Source organism: Pleuronectes platessa, chromosome 21 (assembly GCF_947347685.1).
Source record: "Pleuronectes platessa chromosome 21, fPlePla1.1, whole genome shotgun sequence".
Lineage (NCBI taxonomy): Eukaryota > Metazoa > Chordata > Actinopteri > Pleuronectiformes > Pleuronectidae > Pleuronectes > Pleuronectes platessa.
The window spans coordinates 11,491,604-11,505,316 of NC_070646.1; the positions used below are offsets into that span (position 1 = coordinate 11,491,604).

A 13,713-nucleotide genomic window follows, 5' to 3' on the forward strand; every position below is an offset into this window, starting at 1 on the left:
CACGCTGATATCTATTTACAATATTTGCATGATAATAAAGAGTAACAATAGAGCTGTTCCGACTTGATGTGGAGTTCAAGTGAATTTCCTGATTTGGTCACTCATTTTACCGACTAGTCCAATAGTTCATGAATGCACCAAAAGCTGATGATGAAATGTTACAAAGTTTGCAGTCACACTTTCGATACATTTATTATTAATTCATGTTGCGCGATATCATTATTATAACGTTATCATCGCTCATATATTCAAGTTTGATCTTTTAAACACCAACTATTTATTTTAAGTCTATTTAAAAAATGTACATTTGATGGTGAAAACTGCTGCTCGTAAAAACTGCTCTTGAACACTCACGTATTTACAACACTGTGTAGTGAAGCCGCTCTTCCCTCCAACACTGAAAACAGACATTGTTTACACTTGTGTGAACGGACACTTGTTAATATTGGTCTGTTCACGTGACAGCGAGAGTCACATGTGAACAAATGAATGAATTCCTCCCCATCAAGCCTCCCGGACTCTGAAGATGTCTGATATTTGGTAAGTTTGCTACTATTCATCCAGTTCGCTTGCAGGTGTTGGTTTTCTTACACTGGTCATCACACGTCAAACACTTATTACATTTCAGGCTTCAGGCGTCATATAGATTTTCTTAAACACCTTCATCACACCAACTGCCAATCTGAGGCTTTTTAGACGCAGATCCACTCTTCTAACCTGTTTCATGCAAACCTCATCTCTGTACTGACTGTATGAGACCTCCATGCGTTCTAACCAGGACACCGACCCTCCTTCAATCCTCACTAACTCACCACAGGTTAAACAATGCAGAGTTTGAGGGGCTGGTAACATTAGACCCTGACAGATGTGGATTTTGGGGGGCTGATGCCGATACTCAGATGATGTGGACGATCCATCATAGCTACCGAACATATTATATCCTGTCAGATATATTAAACCCATTTGATTACAAAAGAATGTAAAATTCTGTCAGAAATGTGGAACTAAAAACAAACTTATGTGCTTTGGAAAACGATCAGGAGTAGAGCCACACTGATTCTATTGGGGGCTGATACTGATACCGATATTAGGGAGTAAAAATAATTTCGATACCAAGATATCTGCCTCTATACTATGTATACATATATGACAAAACATATTTGGCAATGATTTATAAGATATCTTTATCAAACCTACAGGACAAATTAATGTAATCAGGGCATAATGTTTTACAGTACAACCATAAACTGTTTGTAAATATCAACCCCACAAACACATCCAAATTGTATACATCTTGATTAAAGTAATTAAACATTATTTTTCACATTAAAGTTCGAGATCAATGCAAATTACCTTTGTTATGTTTTCATCTGTCTGTGAAAGGCTCATATTGGCCAATATTAAATTGATATTCCAGTCGAGCTCTGAACTTGATAGCTTGTGTTAATATATCACTGCTGTATTGATAAGCAGAGGTCACATCATGATTCACCATTGTTATTGTCTGTTTCTCAGCAGCTCTGAACCGGCAGGAGCCATCAAGGCTATTGACAAGCACTCAGTGCATCAGATCTGCTCAGGACAGGTGGTGCTGACTTTGGCCACGGCCGTCAAAGAGCTGGTGGAAAACAGCATCGATGCAGGAGCCACAAACATTGGTAAGAAAATATATTCTCTGTTTTTCTTTTCCTCCCAAAGGGGACTTCAATTATCTCTCTTTAAAAAATAAAAGCAGAAACTTGGGTTTTCGGTCAGATAGGGTTTTGATAGAACACAGAGCATTGGAGAATTAGTGTGAACCCTATCAAAGTAATTGTTTTACTTTTGTCAAGATGACATTTTTTTACGATGCTGTACAAATCTACATTAGAACGTTTCCAATCAGGAAATTGTGATCGCTTGCAATTGCTGTGTTTCACACGTTTCACATTGCTGCATGTTCCAGATGTGAAGCTGAAGGAGTGCGGTGCTGAACAAGTGGAAGTGTCAGACAATGGCAAAGGTGTGGAGGAGGCCAACTTTGAAGCACTGAGTAAGTGTCAGCTTTGTATGTTCACTCCGTTGGATGAGTCCTACCTGTTCTTTTTGGCGAAACCTCCTCTGTCTCCACAGCACTGAAGCATCACACGTCGAAGCTCAAGGATTTCTCCGATCTCATCCACGTGGAGACGTTTGGCTTCAGAGGTGAAGCGCTCAGCTCTCTGTGTGCTCTGAGGTAAAACACTTCCACAGACGCGTCCATTCAGCACTTACACTCAAACTACTCCCCACCTAATTAGCCTCCAACTCCTTGTCCCCTAGTGACCTGAGTGTGGTGACGTGCCATGAGTCCAACCAGGTGGGGACCAAGCTGGTGTTTGACCACAAAGGCCACACGGTGCAGCGGACTCCCCATCCCCGTCAGCCAGGCACCACAGTCAGCCTGCAGCAGCTCTTCTACACCCTGCCTGTTCGGCACAAAGAGTTCCAACGCAATATAAAGAAGGTCTGTCATTAAAGGAACTTTCAGATGATTCAACGTGTTTGAGCCCATCTTCTACGTTTTACATACATTTCATTTTTTACATACATTTCATTTTTCTACGTGCAATCCCTGCTTTCAATGCGATTTAAGTATATCAATTTAAATGTTCAGAGTGATTGCTCATCCTTTAGACTTTGCATTTTTAAACCATAAATTAAACACTGGGGTGTAAGACATTTAAGGGAAAAACACATAAAAAACATCTAAATTCTTCTCTCAGTACACAGTATAACCTGTAATATACCTAAAGGCATTTCGTAATGTTTTTCCTTTAGTATTTTGGAATTTATCGATTGTTAAATGATTACATATGTCCTTCATCTTTGATCCTAAAGTTTCCATCGCTTTGTATTTTCAGGAGTACACCAAAATGATCCATGTCCTGCAGTCGTACTGTATCATCTCCACAGGAGTGCGCATCACCTGCTCCAACCAAAATGAGAAGGGAAAACGCAGCACGGTGCTGAGCACCAGCGGAAGCCACAGCATGAGAGACAACATCGGAGCCATATATGGACCAAAACAGGTTGGAATGTTGGTTTGACCTTTGTCTTGATCACAATGTTTAACTTCTGTGGAGGGAGTACCATGGTTTTACCAAACTGTTGCTGATGTGTTATTAAAACTTTTTTGCGGTTTTTTAATATATTGTACAGTAATGGGATTTCTGGAATCCCCCTTAGAAACTAAAATTGATGGGAAATGTGTTTTCTTTTTTTTTCGATGGTTGTGTGTCCTGCAGCTCCAGAGTCTCCTCCCTTTTCATCAACTTTCACCTACAGAAAATATTATTGAAGAATATGGACTGACAGATGCAGATATTCCCAAACAGCTTTTCACGTAAGTAGCCCTATTGCATGGAAGTCCTGTGTCCTTCTCTGTGGTTTAAAAAACTAAAGCCACCAAATGTCCAGAACATTCAGGCGAGGGAATACGCCTGGGTAGAGCATGCAGGAGGAAGAACATGACGTTTACATTTAGCTGCAGATATGAGTTGTTTTTGTTTACAGCACATAAACACCAGTATCGGATCTTGAAGCTCTTTCCAAATTTTCCATCTTCTTCTGTGTCTTTAACGTGGATGGAACCTTATTGTTTCAATGAAAATCTGTATTTTGGCAGCATCACAGGGTTTGTGTCACGCGGGGATCATGGCGTCGGGAGAAGCGCCACAGACAGACAGTACTTTTTCATTAACAACCGACCATGTGATCCCCTCAAGGTAATTCCAGTGCAGTGGGTTTACTGGGAAATTTAAAGGTGATAATTCCCTTATTTCTGTCTGAACTGTGGATGTCCTTCAACTTGCAGGTGACCAAAGTTGTGAATGAAGTGTATCACATGTATAACAGACATCAGTATCCATTTGTGGCCTTGAACATAGCCGTCGCCTCAGGTAAGAGAATTTAATTATATAAAAGTTATATTTTTTAAATGCACAGTTGGCGTTTTGTACAACCTGAGTTTTGTTATTTCAGATTGTGTGGATGTGAACGTAACCCCAGACAAACGACAGATTCTACTTCAGGAGGAGAAGCTGTTGCTGGCTATACTAAAGACCTCTCTCATCAGCATGTATGAGCCTGGGGTCAATAAGATCAGTCTGAACTATATGCACATGCCCAGAACCAGTAAGAACACTGCATTACATTTTGCCCGTATATCTACAGTAATGTTCTCACATTATAGCAGAATAAAATCATTTTAAAGGATAATTCTCTGTCGACCTTTCCACCACAGTGCTTTTATTTTGAAATATGTTTTCTGTCAACTATCTGCAGATGCAACATCGGATGTATGTCCAGTGGTCCAATCGAATGAGAACGTGCCACAACCTGCAGAATCCATGGAGCCAGCGATTCAGAGGCCAAAGTCCTCGTTGAACCTGGCCAGCCTGAAAGCTGCGTTTTCAAGTCCTCACAGCTCCAGTTCTGGGAGCAAATTAAACACGTCAAAGGCAGCCGGCAGCCGCCCAGCACAGACAACTCTGCAGTCGTTTTTAAATTGTTCTGTAAAACCTTCTGCTTCCAGCCCAAGTGGGAAATCTCCTTTGAAACCTGCTAAAGATCTCGCTGAATGCTCCCCAGTGGGAAAATCGGCACTTGAAGGATTCAGATACAGACAGATATCGTGTGGGGACGCAGACCACGACCAAGACAGTGCTGTGTCCACTACAGCAGTCCCAGACAGTCGGTGTTCTGGCCTGGAGGTCAGTTCTCTGGAAGAATTGGAAGAAACAGCAAACAATTGTCCGACTGGTCCTGAAGCCCCAGTGTTACAAACTGAGCCGTGTGCTTTAGGAGAGGACATTGCTTTGAGCCCGGATGCCAAGAGGGCCAGGAAAGAGAATACAGAAGTCAAACCCAACACTTTCTCAAACTGTTCTGTGGGATCAGCTTCCACCGCAGTGGATGCTCCAGGCTGCGTACAGAGGAGGACGGTGCCTCTGCAGTTCTCTCTACAAGAGCTTGAAGGGAAGGTAAAGAGGATACAGGAGCGGCAGAGGCAGAACGTGGCTGAGGAGCTACGCTACAGACGCTTCCGGGCCAAGATCAACCCTGGAGAAAACCAAAGTGCAGAGGACGAGCTGAGCAAGGAGATCAGGTAGAATTCTTCTTCTTGACTATAACTATACTTCTACACTGTTTTTTACCCAACACTAAACCATCTGCACTTTCATATGGACAGTAAAGACATGTTCAAAGAGATGGAGATCATCGGTCAGTTTAACCTGGGCTTCATTATCACCAAGCTCAACTCGGACCTCTTCATGATTGACCAACACGCCACAGATGAGAAGTACAACTTTGAGATGCTGCAGCAGCACACGGTGCTCCAAGGACAGAAACTCATCGCGTAAGGATCTATTAGTGTTTGTAGTTTCCACTATTCTTCAAGAAGTATGATTTTATCTGGTCAGTGATTGATTTGTGTTTTGATGTTTGCAGCCCTCAGAAACTTCACCTCACTGCGGTCAGCGAGAACATACTCTTGGAGAACATTGAGATTTTCAGAAAGAACGGCTTTGAGTTTCTGGTTGAGGAGGACGGTATTAACGTTTTCTTCTGATATCACAGATTGAACCTTTTGATTTGGTCTCATACTTGACGTCCGACTTTTCATAATTACGTCCAAACGTGGTATTTCATTGTGACTGTAGCTCAGGTGATGGAGAGGGTGAAGCTGCTGTCTCTGCCCACCAGTAAGAACTGGACGTTTGGTCCAGCCGACATCGAAGAGCTGGTCTTCATGTTGAGCGACAGCCCCGGAGTCATGTGTCGGCCATCCAGAGTCCGACAGATGTTTGCCTCCAGATCGTGTCGCAAATCTGTGAGTTTATGCAGATAATAAACAGACAGTGTTTATGATTGGAATGTGTGCTTCTGATTTGGACGTGAGTTCTATAATATTGTTAGATGGAATGAAAAAGTCAACATGCACTTCTCAAGGAACCAAACTGGAAAACAAATGGCTGTGTGGCAGATCAAATAAAGAGAAGATTCAATGGTTTCCTCGTACATAATGGATTGTTTTTTTATGTGTGTGTTCAGATCATGATCGGCACTGCTCTGAGTGTCAGCGAGATGAAGAAGCTGGTGGTTCACATGGGGGAAATCGAGCATCCGTGGAACTGTCCTCACGGCAGACCCACCATGAGACACCTCATCAACCTGGACATCATCTCACAAGACTGACCAGAATGACGAGGAAGGAACAGACTGAACGCCGTCATTTCCCTCCAGTTGATCCCTGTTCAGCATCCCCCTCACTGACGCACTGAAGACCTGAGTCTAAACTATAGATATTGTAAATTAGTTTTATTCAAATGCTTTGTATTCACAGATTTTCTGTGTTTGATCCGTGTTTTTGTATATATTATGTGTATTTTACACCACAGAAATAATAGTTTTTTATTTGGGGGAAATAAACAACATATATTCTTGGTGTTGCCTCGTTTTGTTAATGATGCAAATGTCCTCTTTTACACTTTTTTTATTGGGTTCCCATGTTATCATGCATATATAGGCATATATATGATTACATATCATATAGCTGACGCTTTGATCTAAAGAAACTTACAATAAGTGCATTCAACCATGAGGGTACAAACCCAGAACAGCAAGAATCATGTTAGTAAGTAATCATGTAAGCTTAAAAAAATCCAAACCACAAAGTTCTACATGTAAGTGCAACGTTATTAGACCATCTTCTATCGACATGTAGGCTTTATATATATATATATATATATATATATATCACTACTGATTCCCCACAACTACATCATTGATATATTATTAAATACATTGAAGATATTAAACAGATATGAGAGTGCATCGACCTACATGCCGGTTGTTACAATGACAAGTAGCCCTGGGCCCGGACTGCAATGTATTTCATGAGTCGATATATTGTATATTTGTATATTGTTTTCTTTGATTATAAAAACAAATGTGTATATCTTGCGACTCTTTTTGGTTGAGGGAAGTTGCCGTAGTTGTGAGCGTCTTCGCCGTTGCCATGGAGCTCCTCCTGGCTTGTAAGTGAGATACAGTCACGGAGGAAAACGGAGCGACACGAGCTCAAATCGTGGCAGCGGCAGCTCGTAGAGGCACTTCCGGTGGCAACAGAAACCGCCACTGATTTGTAAAGGCATTTGCCAGCTGTAGTCAGGTCAGCAGTCATAATAATATATAACATATACATATAATTCTGTAATTGTTTAAAATATAACACAATACAATATTAAACATTGTGGGCCATGTGTTTGGTGTCTTATGTCTTAAGTCTAATGTATGAATGCCAATTTAAAGATATTTATGTATACTGTATATAATTTGATATACGTATGTAATTGTATGTTTAAAAAAATTAAAAAAATTATATATATAAAGTTATATAAAATACAAATTAACATGTTTTTTTTTTACCAAGCACACAATAGACCTCCAATAAAGTATTAACCATGGTTTAAAATAACAAAAATTCACAACAATTAATCTTGTGTGTTAATAACACCCCCCAATGTTCATTTCATGATTATGGACTTGGTTAAGCAGTGGCATTTCTGTGCACCATCGCGATCATGGAGTTATTCACCATCTTATGTGGAATTCATGGCAAGGATAAAAATGTGCATGTCTCCAGTTTGCTCAGGCACAGAACCAGTCACTGTAACTGGTACTGGGAATACAGTCTTTGAGGTCTCACAATCAGAATTCCTTGAATTGCCAAGTATATTTACACATACAGGAAGTTGCCTCGGTGTGGTTGGACATAAAACAACCATCGGACAAGTAACAACAATATATATTAGATTAGATTAGATTACACTTTATTGTCATTGCACAGTACAAGTACATATACAACGAAATGCAGTTTAGCATCTAACCAGAAGTGCAAAAAAAGGCAGTAAAAGTGCAGAGTATTGTCTATAGTGGAATATGTAAATAAATAGGAAGTACAGTTAGAAATATAAATGGAATATGAACAGTATTAAGAGGTAAGGTAATTTATAAGAATGTGAATACACTATTAGCAAGATATATATATAAATATGAATACACTATAGGTGGGATAGGTGGGATAATACAGTAGTAGAAAAAAATAACTCTAGTGCAAATGTAAAAATGTGCAAATGTTCAAATGTGCAAATGTTCAGTGGCTGGAGGAGGGTGAGTGGCAGTCCAAGCTAGGGTGGAGAGGGGAAGCATATCAGAATCAGAATCAGAATCAGAATTATTTTTATTGCTATGTATATTTGCACATACAGGAGCATGAATCTGATAGATGTGGAGCTTTTCTTGTCTAGACAGCTGCCTCCAAACAGAGTGACGTAGAGGCCAGCAGCCTTTACACACTGTGACATCAGAGGCAGCTGCCTTTTCAGTGGCAGCTTCTGTTGACACCGGAAGTGCCTGTACGAGCTGCCGCCGCCACGATTTGAGTTTGCGCTTTCTGGCAGACAGCGGAGGAGGAGGGGGAGGAAGAAGAGGAAAAGAGAAAAGTGGAACCGAGCCACGGACCTCCAGCCAGAGAAAGACGACATGTACCAGCTCCCCGCCACATTGTTTAACCTCGTTCTGCAGAGGTAAACACGTGTTGGGTCAGACACACGATGAAGACGAGTGTCACTGTGAGAAATCAACTTGTTGTGTTTCGTTGTCAGACATGAGGGGGAGACCAGGGAAGGACAGTGTCATGGCAACGGCGTCGCTTGTTTTGAAGGAGGCCACATGTACAAGGTGCAATAACACATAACAACACACACTGTGGAAACATATGGAACAGACTGTATATATGGTTTTACAATACAATACTGTTTTAATGCTTAATGGAACATTTAGCAACTTCTAAACATTACATTTGAATTGTCTATCACAGTGAACGTTGTTTTTCAGCAAGCATTAATGTTGAAAGGTCATATTTCAGATATATTTCATTTAATGCAGTCAGTTGTCACACATACATTTTGGCTTCAAATACATGAAATACATAAATACTTAAAAATGTGAATCTGAATTACATGTCATGAATAAATGTGCCACGTTCTGTTTATGAAGGGCATGTTTGCCAAGGGACTCATGGATGGACCTGGTGTCTTCACATGGGCAGGAGGATTGAAATATGAGGTATAGAACAATAAACTGTTATTATTGCACATGTTGTAAATCTATTTGATTTATTAAATAACTTCATTTGATTGTTTCTTAAATAATGTCTGTCTCTGTAAAATTCATAAATACACAACTGTCATACATAGAGAATAAAATAAATAGTTTTATATTATATTATATGTTCTCATCAAAATGTCCTCAAAGTAAATGAAAGTTTCTTATCGAACAGGGGGAATTTGTGTGTAACAAGCCCATGGGTCAGGGTACCTACACTTGGCCAGATGGCGGCTCCTATAAAGGAGAGGTCTATGACGGTGTGCGACATGGGACAGGAACTTATGAATGTGCCAAATCTGCAGTGACATACACCGGGCAGTGGGATCAGGGCAAGAGGCACGGAAAGGTATGATTCATACATTTATAATGAGGTTTAGTGATTGTCTTTTTCCCCCCCAATTTTCTTTAATTGGTTGTGTTTGTGTTAGGGTGAAGTGTTTTATGACCAGAGTAAGACCTCTTGGTACAACGGAGACTGGGTGAAGAACAGCAGAGAGGGATTTGGAGTGAGATGGTACGAACATGGTAAATGATCAACCGGTAGCCTGACAGTTACATTTGAACTGAAAGGGTAATGTCGGTTTTTCAACAGCTACCCCTCTGGTGACATTTACTCTGGTGAGTGGAGGAACAACCTGAGGCACGGACAGGGCACGATGAGGTGGCTGCAGCTGGGGCAGGAGTATACTGGGATGTGGCAGGATGGGGTCCAGGTATTAAAGCCCATAGTGACATATAGACTGGGAATCTTAAATGTAGCTTTTTCTGTCATCTTCTTTAACCTTTACTTGGGTTTTGGTTGTGAATTACATGAGCTCTCCTCTCTGGCAGCAAGGACGAGGAACACATATCTGGATGCTGAGGCGAACGGATGGATCCCAGTATGCCCAGAATAATCGATACACGGGGGATTTCGTTCAGGGTCAGAGGCATGGACGGGGAACGTTTTTCTACGCGGGTGGTGCATTCTATGAAGGGGAAATGAGGAACGATAAAAAACACGGGAAGGTTCAGTATCATTCTCAGTGTCAATATGCAAATGTGCCCAGAGACATATGACTCTGACACTTTAAAAGTGACTTTTGTCCACAGGGGAAATTCACTTCTAAGGACGGACGTGTTTTTGAAGGAGAATTTGTGGACGATCAGATGATTACAAACGAGTTGAAAGGTAACAGAGCTCGCACTCCTCTGCATGGTAAACAGCTACAGCACATTAGCTCCATTATAAATGCCCAGTCTCCCAACGAGGACATGATCAAAACCTCAAATATACGGATCAGTGAAGACCTTACGATGGCTTCTTCTTGTTGCAGGTGCACTTCCTCCAACAGGTCTTGATCCATCCGTGCTGGTAGCAGAAATGGCCCTGAACATTGAAAGTCTTCTGAATGACATCCCAGAGAAAAAGCGTGACACTGAACGCATGCAGGTCAGATTCTGCTTCGCTGTAAAATCCTCAACATGCAGTATAACTTTATCCGAGGTGTTAACCTGTGCTTCCGTGAGGAACAGGTGGAGTTCGTGGTGCTGAGGCAGGACGCGGAGCTGCGGTCCATCTACAGTTTCTACCGCAGCCTTGGTCAGAGCAGCTCCCCGGACGAGAGCTTCCTGCTGTGCCGCCTGCAGCTCTGGCGCCTGCTCAAAGACTGTAACATCCACCATCATGGCATCAGTCTGACGGAGATAGACAATTTAATGAAAGGTGAGAGGGACTACCATTCGCAATTGTTTCTATATCTCACGTACAGACTGCACATTCTTTACGCATGTAAACAGGGGAGAAAATGGAGAGTTTAATGATGACAGTAGTTTTTTGTGCTTAATGCTCTCTCTCTTTGTGTCTCAGAGGATTCCCCCGCACAGATCCACTCTCCTTATACCCCCATGTCGCTTACTAGGCTCCTCAGCTGTCTAGTGCTCGTGGCCCACCACATCTACAATAAAGACATGGAGTAAGGAATAAAACCTTTTCAGGAAGATCATCACCAGTTGATGTAACGGATTGTATTTAAGTGAAATGTGTTTAGCTATGCTCGCAGCATTGTGCTAGGGATGGCGGTCCTTGTCTGCAGACCACTCAGCATCCACCAGATGGACAGCCATGAAATTCTATACATACATGCATGATCTCCAGAGGACTAACAGTACTGACCTTAGTGATCCCATTTATTTTTATTCAAGCCCCACAAGGAGGTAGATTTTTGTGGTATTCAGTATACTTTTCGAAAACTATTAGATGCCCTGACTTTCAATTTTATTAAGATATGCATAGTCTCCAGAGGATGAATCCTAATGACTCTGATGTTTGTCCCCTTGTGTACTCTAGCACCACCAGGAGGGTTTTGAGTATATGTGCAGTATATCTTCAGTGCATAGCAGCATTAATCTAGCCGTTCTAGTTTGGTGCGTAGACTATTCAGCAGCCACTGGATGGCCTGATCAGATATGGATGTTAACTCTAGCACCATCAGTTACACCTGGTTCATATCGGGTGAATGGCTTTGATTATTTAAAGGATTAAGAGCTAAAATGACATCAAGTGATTTCACTGATACAGGAATAACCGTCCCTCAGAGGATTGAAACAGAGACAGGATTATAAACTCTTTTGTCCTCAGAGTGTGACTTTGAATTTGAAGCACCTTTTTTTTCCCTTCTTTACCAGGTCACAAAAATACCTTCTGGCTTCCTGCTTCTCCAAGCTGATGACAGACGACATCCTTCCCAATGCCAAGAATGTTAAAGGTGGCAAATGTTTTTACTGCTGATGTTTCAGTCCTTGTCTGGTGCTGTTTCATAATTTTGTCTGAACTGACGGCTTCTAAGCTCTATATTATGCATTGATGCTTAATAACGGCAGTTTTTTTTTTTCATCCAGGCTTGCTGTTTGGACGACCACACCTTTCAGCTGCGGCTCTGAACTACACAAGTAGGTGCTGGGACGTCTATCAGGCTCACTGCAGGGTCCAGGCCCCCCCCAGAGTGGACCAGACCATGACCTGCAGACACCTGCTGTGGATGTTCAAGGTGCAACACTCACACATGAACATTTCCATGCATACTCACTGTTGTGACATGCTGTAAGTGATAACATATTTCAAACTACTGCATGGATGTATCAAAAAAGAAAATGTTACTTACTTCTCAGCTACGGATGTCTCCTTTACCTCAGTCCACATATAACAAACATGTCACAGACACGAAATGCATGACTATGATTATGTTAACGACAGTGTTGATTAGTTCATTGTAACCCCGCCAGGATCTTGGTCTGTTGGGAATTCACCTGACCCCAGTGAGGTTACTGGATATCATCATGGCAGAGAGCCAAAATCCCAGCTGCCTGTCATCCTACCTGAATCTGGAGGTTCGATCTCTTGCATTAACACGTTCACTCATTGGATTACCCGTCATCCACCTCCTTATGCCCATTGTTGTTTCTCACTCTTTTTCCAGCTCCAGATCACATTCCTGGAGTTTTTTGAAGTACTTCTGAGCATCGCTGACATCAAGTGTCTGTGGTTTTCTGAAAAAACCCCAGAGGAGAGCAGCCCCCCGTCCAGAGCAGATGAAGAGACCAGTGATCTTCCTGAGGCGGAAGACAGCGAGAAAATCGGACCTACAAGCAGCTCTGCACACTTGGTCAGGTTCTTCCTCGAGACTCCCCCCTGCTCAGTCTATTTAAAGAGTGTAGTTGTACACAATACACACTTTCTGACCAGGTGGCAGATCTTGATGTTATCCATGTCTGTATTTTTGAATCCATACTTCCGTCTTTTATGTAAGATCAGAAAAATGGCCTTTATTTTGATATCAATATAGTTACACCTCTGCGGTTGGTGATAATGAAATATGTAATGAACTTGGTTATTTTGTTAGGGTAAATCTTTAATAGCTTATTATTTTATTTACATCTTACAACAGAAAGAAGATTCCATCGAAGCAGCAGAATCATCTCCTGCTCAGGACGTCATTGAGAGTCAACAGGATGTCAAGACCAAAGTCTGTGAAGAACCTCAGTCTCCAGGTTTGTTTTATTGGTTTCTATTTGATGTTTGAAACGTTTATAGTTTCATTAAAGATATTTAGTGTTGGTAAGATAATCAGAATCCTCAAATCTCTGGATCGACTGACTACATGCTAGCTAATGTTCGGTCATGTCTTTTCTAGTTCACAGAGAAGATGAGATGGAGACCAACGACCAGACGATTCATCAGTTCTTCCAACAGTTTTTCTTTCCTGCATTTGACCATTACCAGTTAGAGACTAAACTCTTGGAGGAAGAGAAAATCTATAGCTAAAGGCCGGCACATGCTTCTGCATGCTTTTAGAAGAACGAATATGGACCAAATAGAAGAGCGTTTGGCCGAAGAGATATTTGTGTTTGTTTGGTCATTCGACATTTCGAAGTCAAAGGCTTGATAACATTGGTTTATATTCATCATTACAGTGGTTGTCAAAAGATCAATCTTCTACCTTCATGAACCATGTGAAAATATAACATGTCTTCACTGTG

At 41.5% G+C, this 13,713-nt stretch overlaps 2 protein-coding genes across 3 annotated transcripts; both read left to right on the forward strand.

Moving 5' to 3' along the window:
- Positions 1–146: 146 nt before the first annotated feature.
- pms2 (PMS1 homolog 2, mismatch repair system component) lies at positions 147–6,467 on the forward strand. 2 transcript variants are annotated; one of them, XM_053414242.1, is made up of 15 exons: positions 147–540; positions 1,516–1,658; positions 1,946–2,032; positions 2,113–2,215; positions 2,302–2,485; positions 2,883–3,050; positions 3,267–3,364; positions 3,647–3,746; positions 3,836–3,920; positions 4,003–4,155; positions 4,306–5,128; positions 5,213–5,380; positions 5,473–5,573; positions 5,685–5,854; positions 6,076–6,467. In XM_053414242.1, exons 1-15 carry the CDS (start codon positions 527–529, stop codon positions 6,217–6,219), a joined length of 2,541 nt encoding a protein of 846 aa, XP_053270217.1. In that variant the 5' UTR covers positions 147–526; the 3' UTR covers positions 6,220–6,467. The 2 variants fall into 2 exon arrangements, with proteins under 2 accessions (XP_053270217.1, XP_053270218.1); XM_053414243.1 differs by having other exon boundaries at positions 1,519–1,658.
- A 1,708-nt stretch (positions 6,468–8,175) lies between these two features.
- Positions 8,176–13,665, forward strand: rsph10b (radial spoke head 10 homolog B). The gene is made up of 18 exons (XM_053414372.1): positions 8,176–8,196; positions 8,437–8,612; positions 8,691–8,766; positions 9,085–9,153; positions 9,368–9,541; positions 9,624–9,709; positions 9,788–9,908; positions 10,027–10,203; positions 10,288–10,366; positions 10,512–10,627; positions 10,711–10,900; positions 11,045–11,150; positions 11,863–11,942; positions 12,076–12,224; positions 12,460–12,564; positions 12,654–12,839; positions 13,122–13,224; positions 13,368–13,665. Exons 1-18 carry the CDS (start codon positions 8,176–8,178, stop codon positions 13,496–13,498), a joined length of 2,145 nt encoding a protein of 714 aa, XP_053270347.1. The 3' UTR covers positions 13,499–13,665.
- The last annotated feature ends 48 nt before the right edge of the window (positions 13,666–13,713 follow it).

Excerpts from the sequence above, each read along its gene's own strand:
- pms2 (XM_053414242.1), top strand. Across the intron at positions 3,365-3,646 it reads ATTCCCAAACAGCTTTTCAC|CATCACAGGGTTTGTGTCAC; the intron begins GTAAGTAGCCCT and ends GTATTTTGGCAG. Across the intron at positions 3,747-3,835 it reads GACCATGTGATCCCCTCAAG|GTGACCAAAGTTGTGAATGA; the intron begins GTAATTCCAGTG and ends TTCAACTTGCAG.
- rsph10b (XM_053414372.1), top strand. The coding sequence starts at position 8,176 with ATGTTCAGTGGCTGGAGGAGG. Across the intron at positions 8,767-9,084 it reads AAGGAGGCCACATGTACAAG|GGCATGTTTGCCAAGGGACT; the intron begins GTGCAATAACAC and ends CTGTTTATGAAG. Across the intron at positions 9,710-9,787 it reads GAGGGATTTGGAGTGAGATG|CTACCCCTCTGGTGACATTT; the intron begins GTACGAACATGG and ends GTTTTTCAACAG.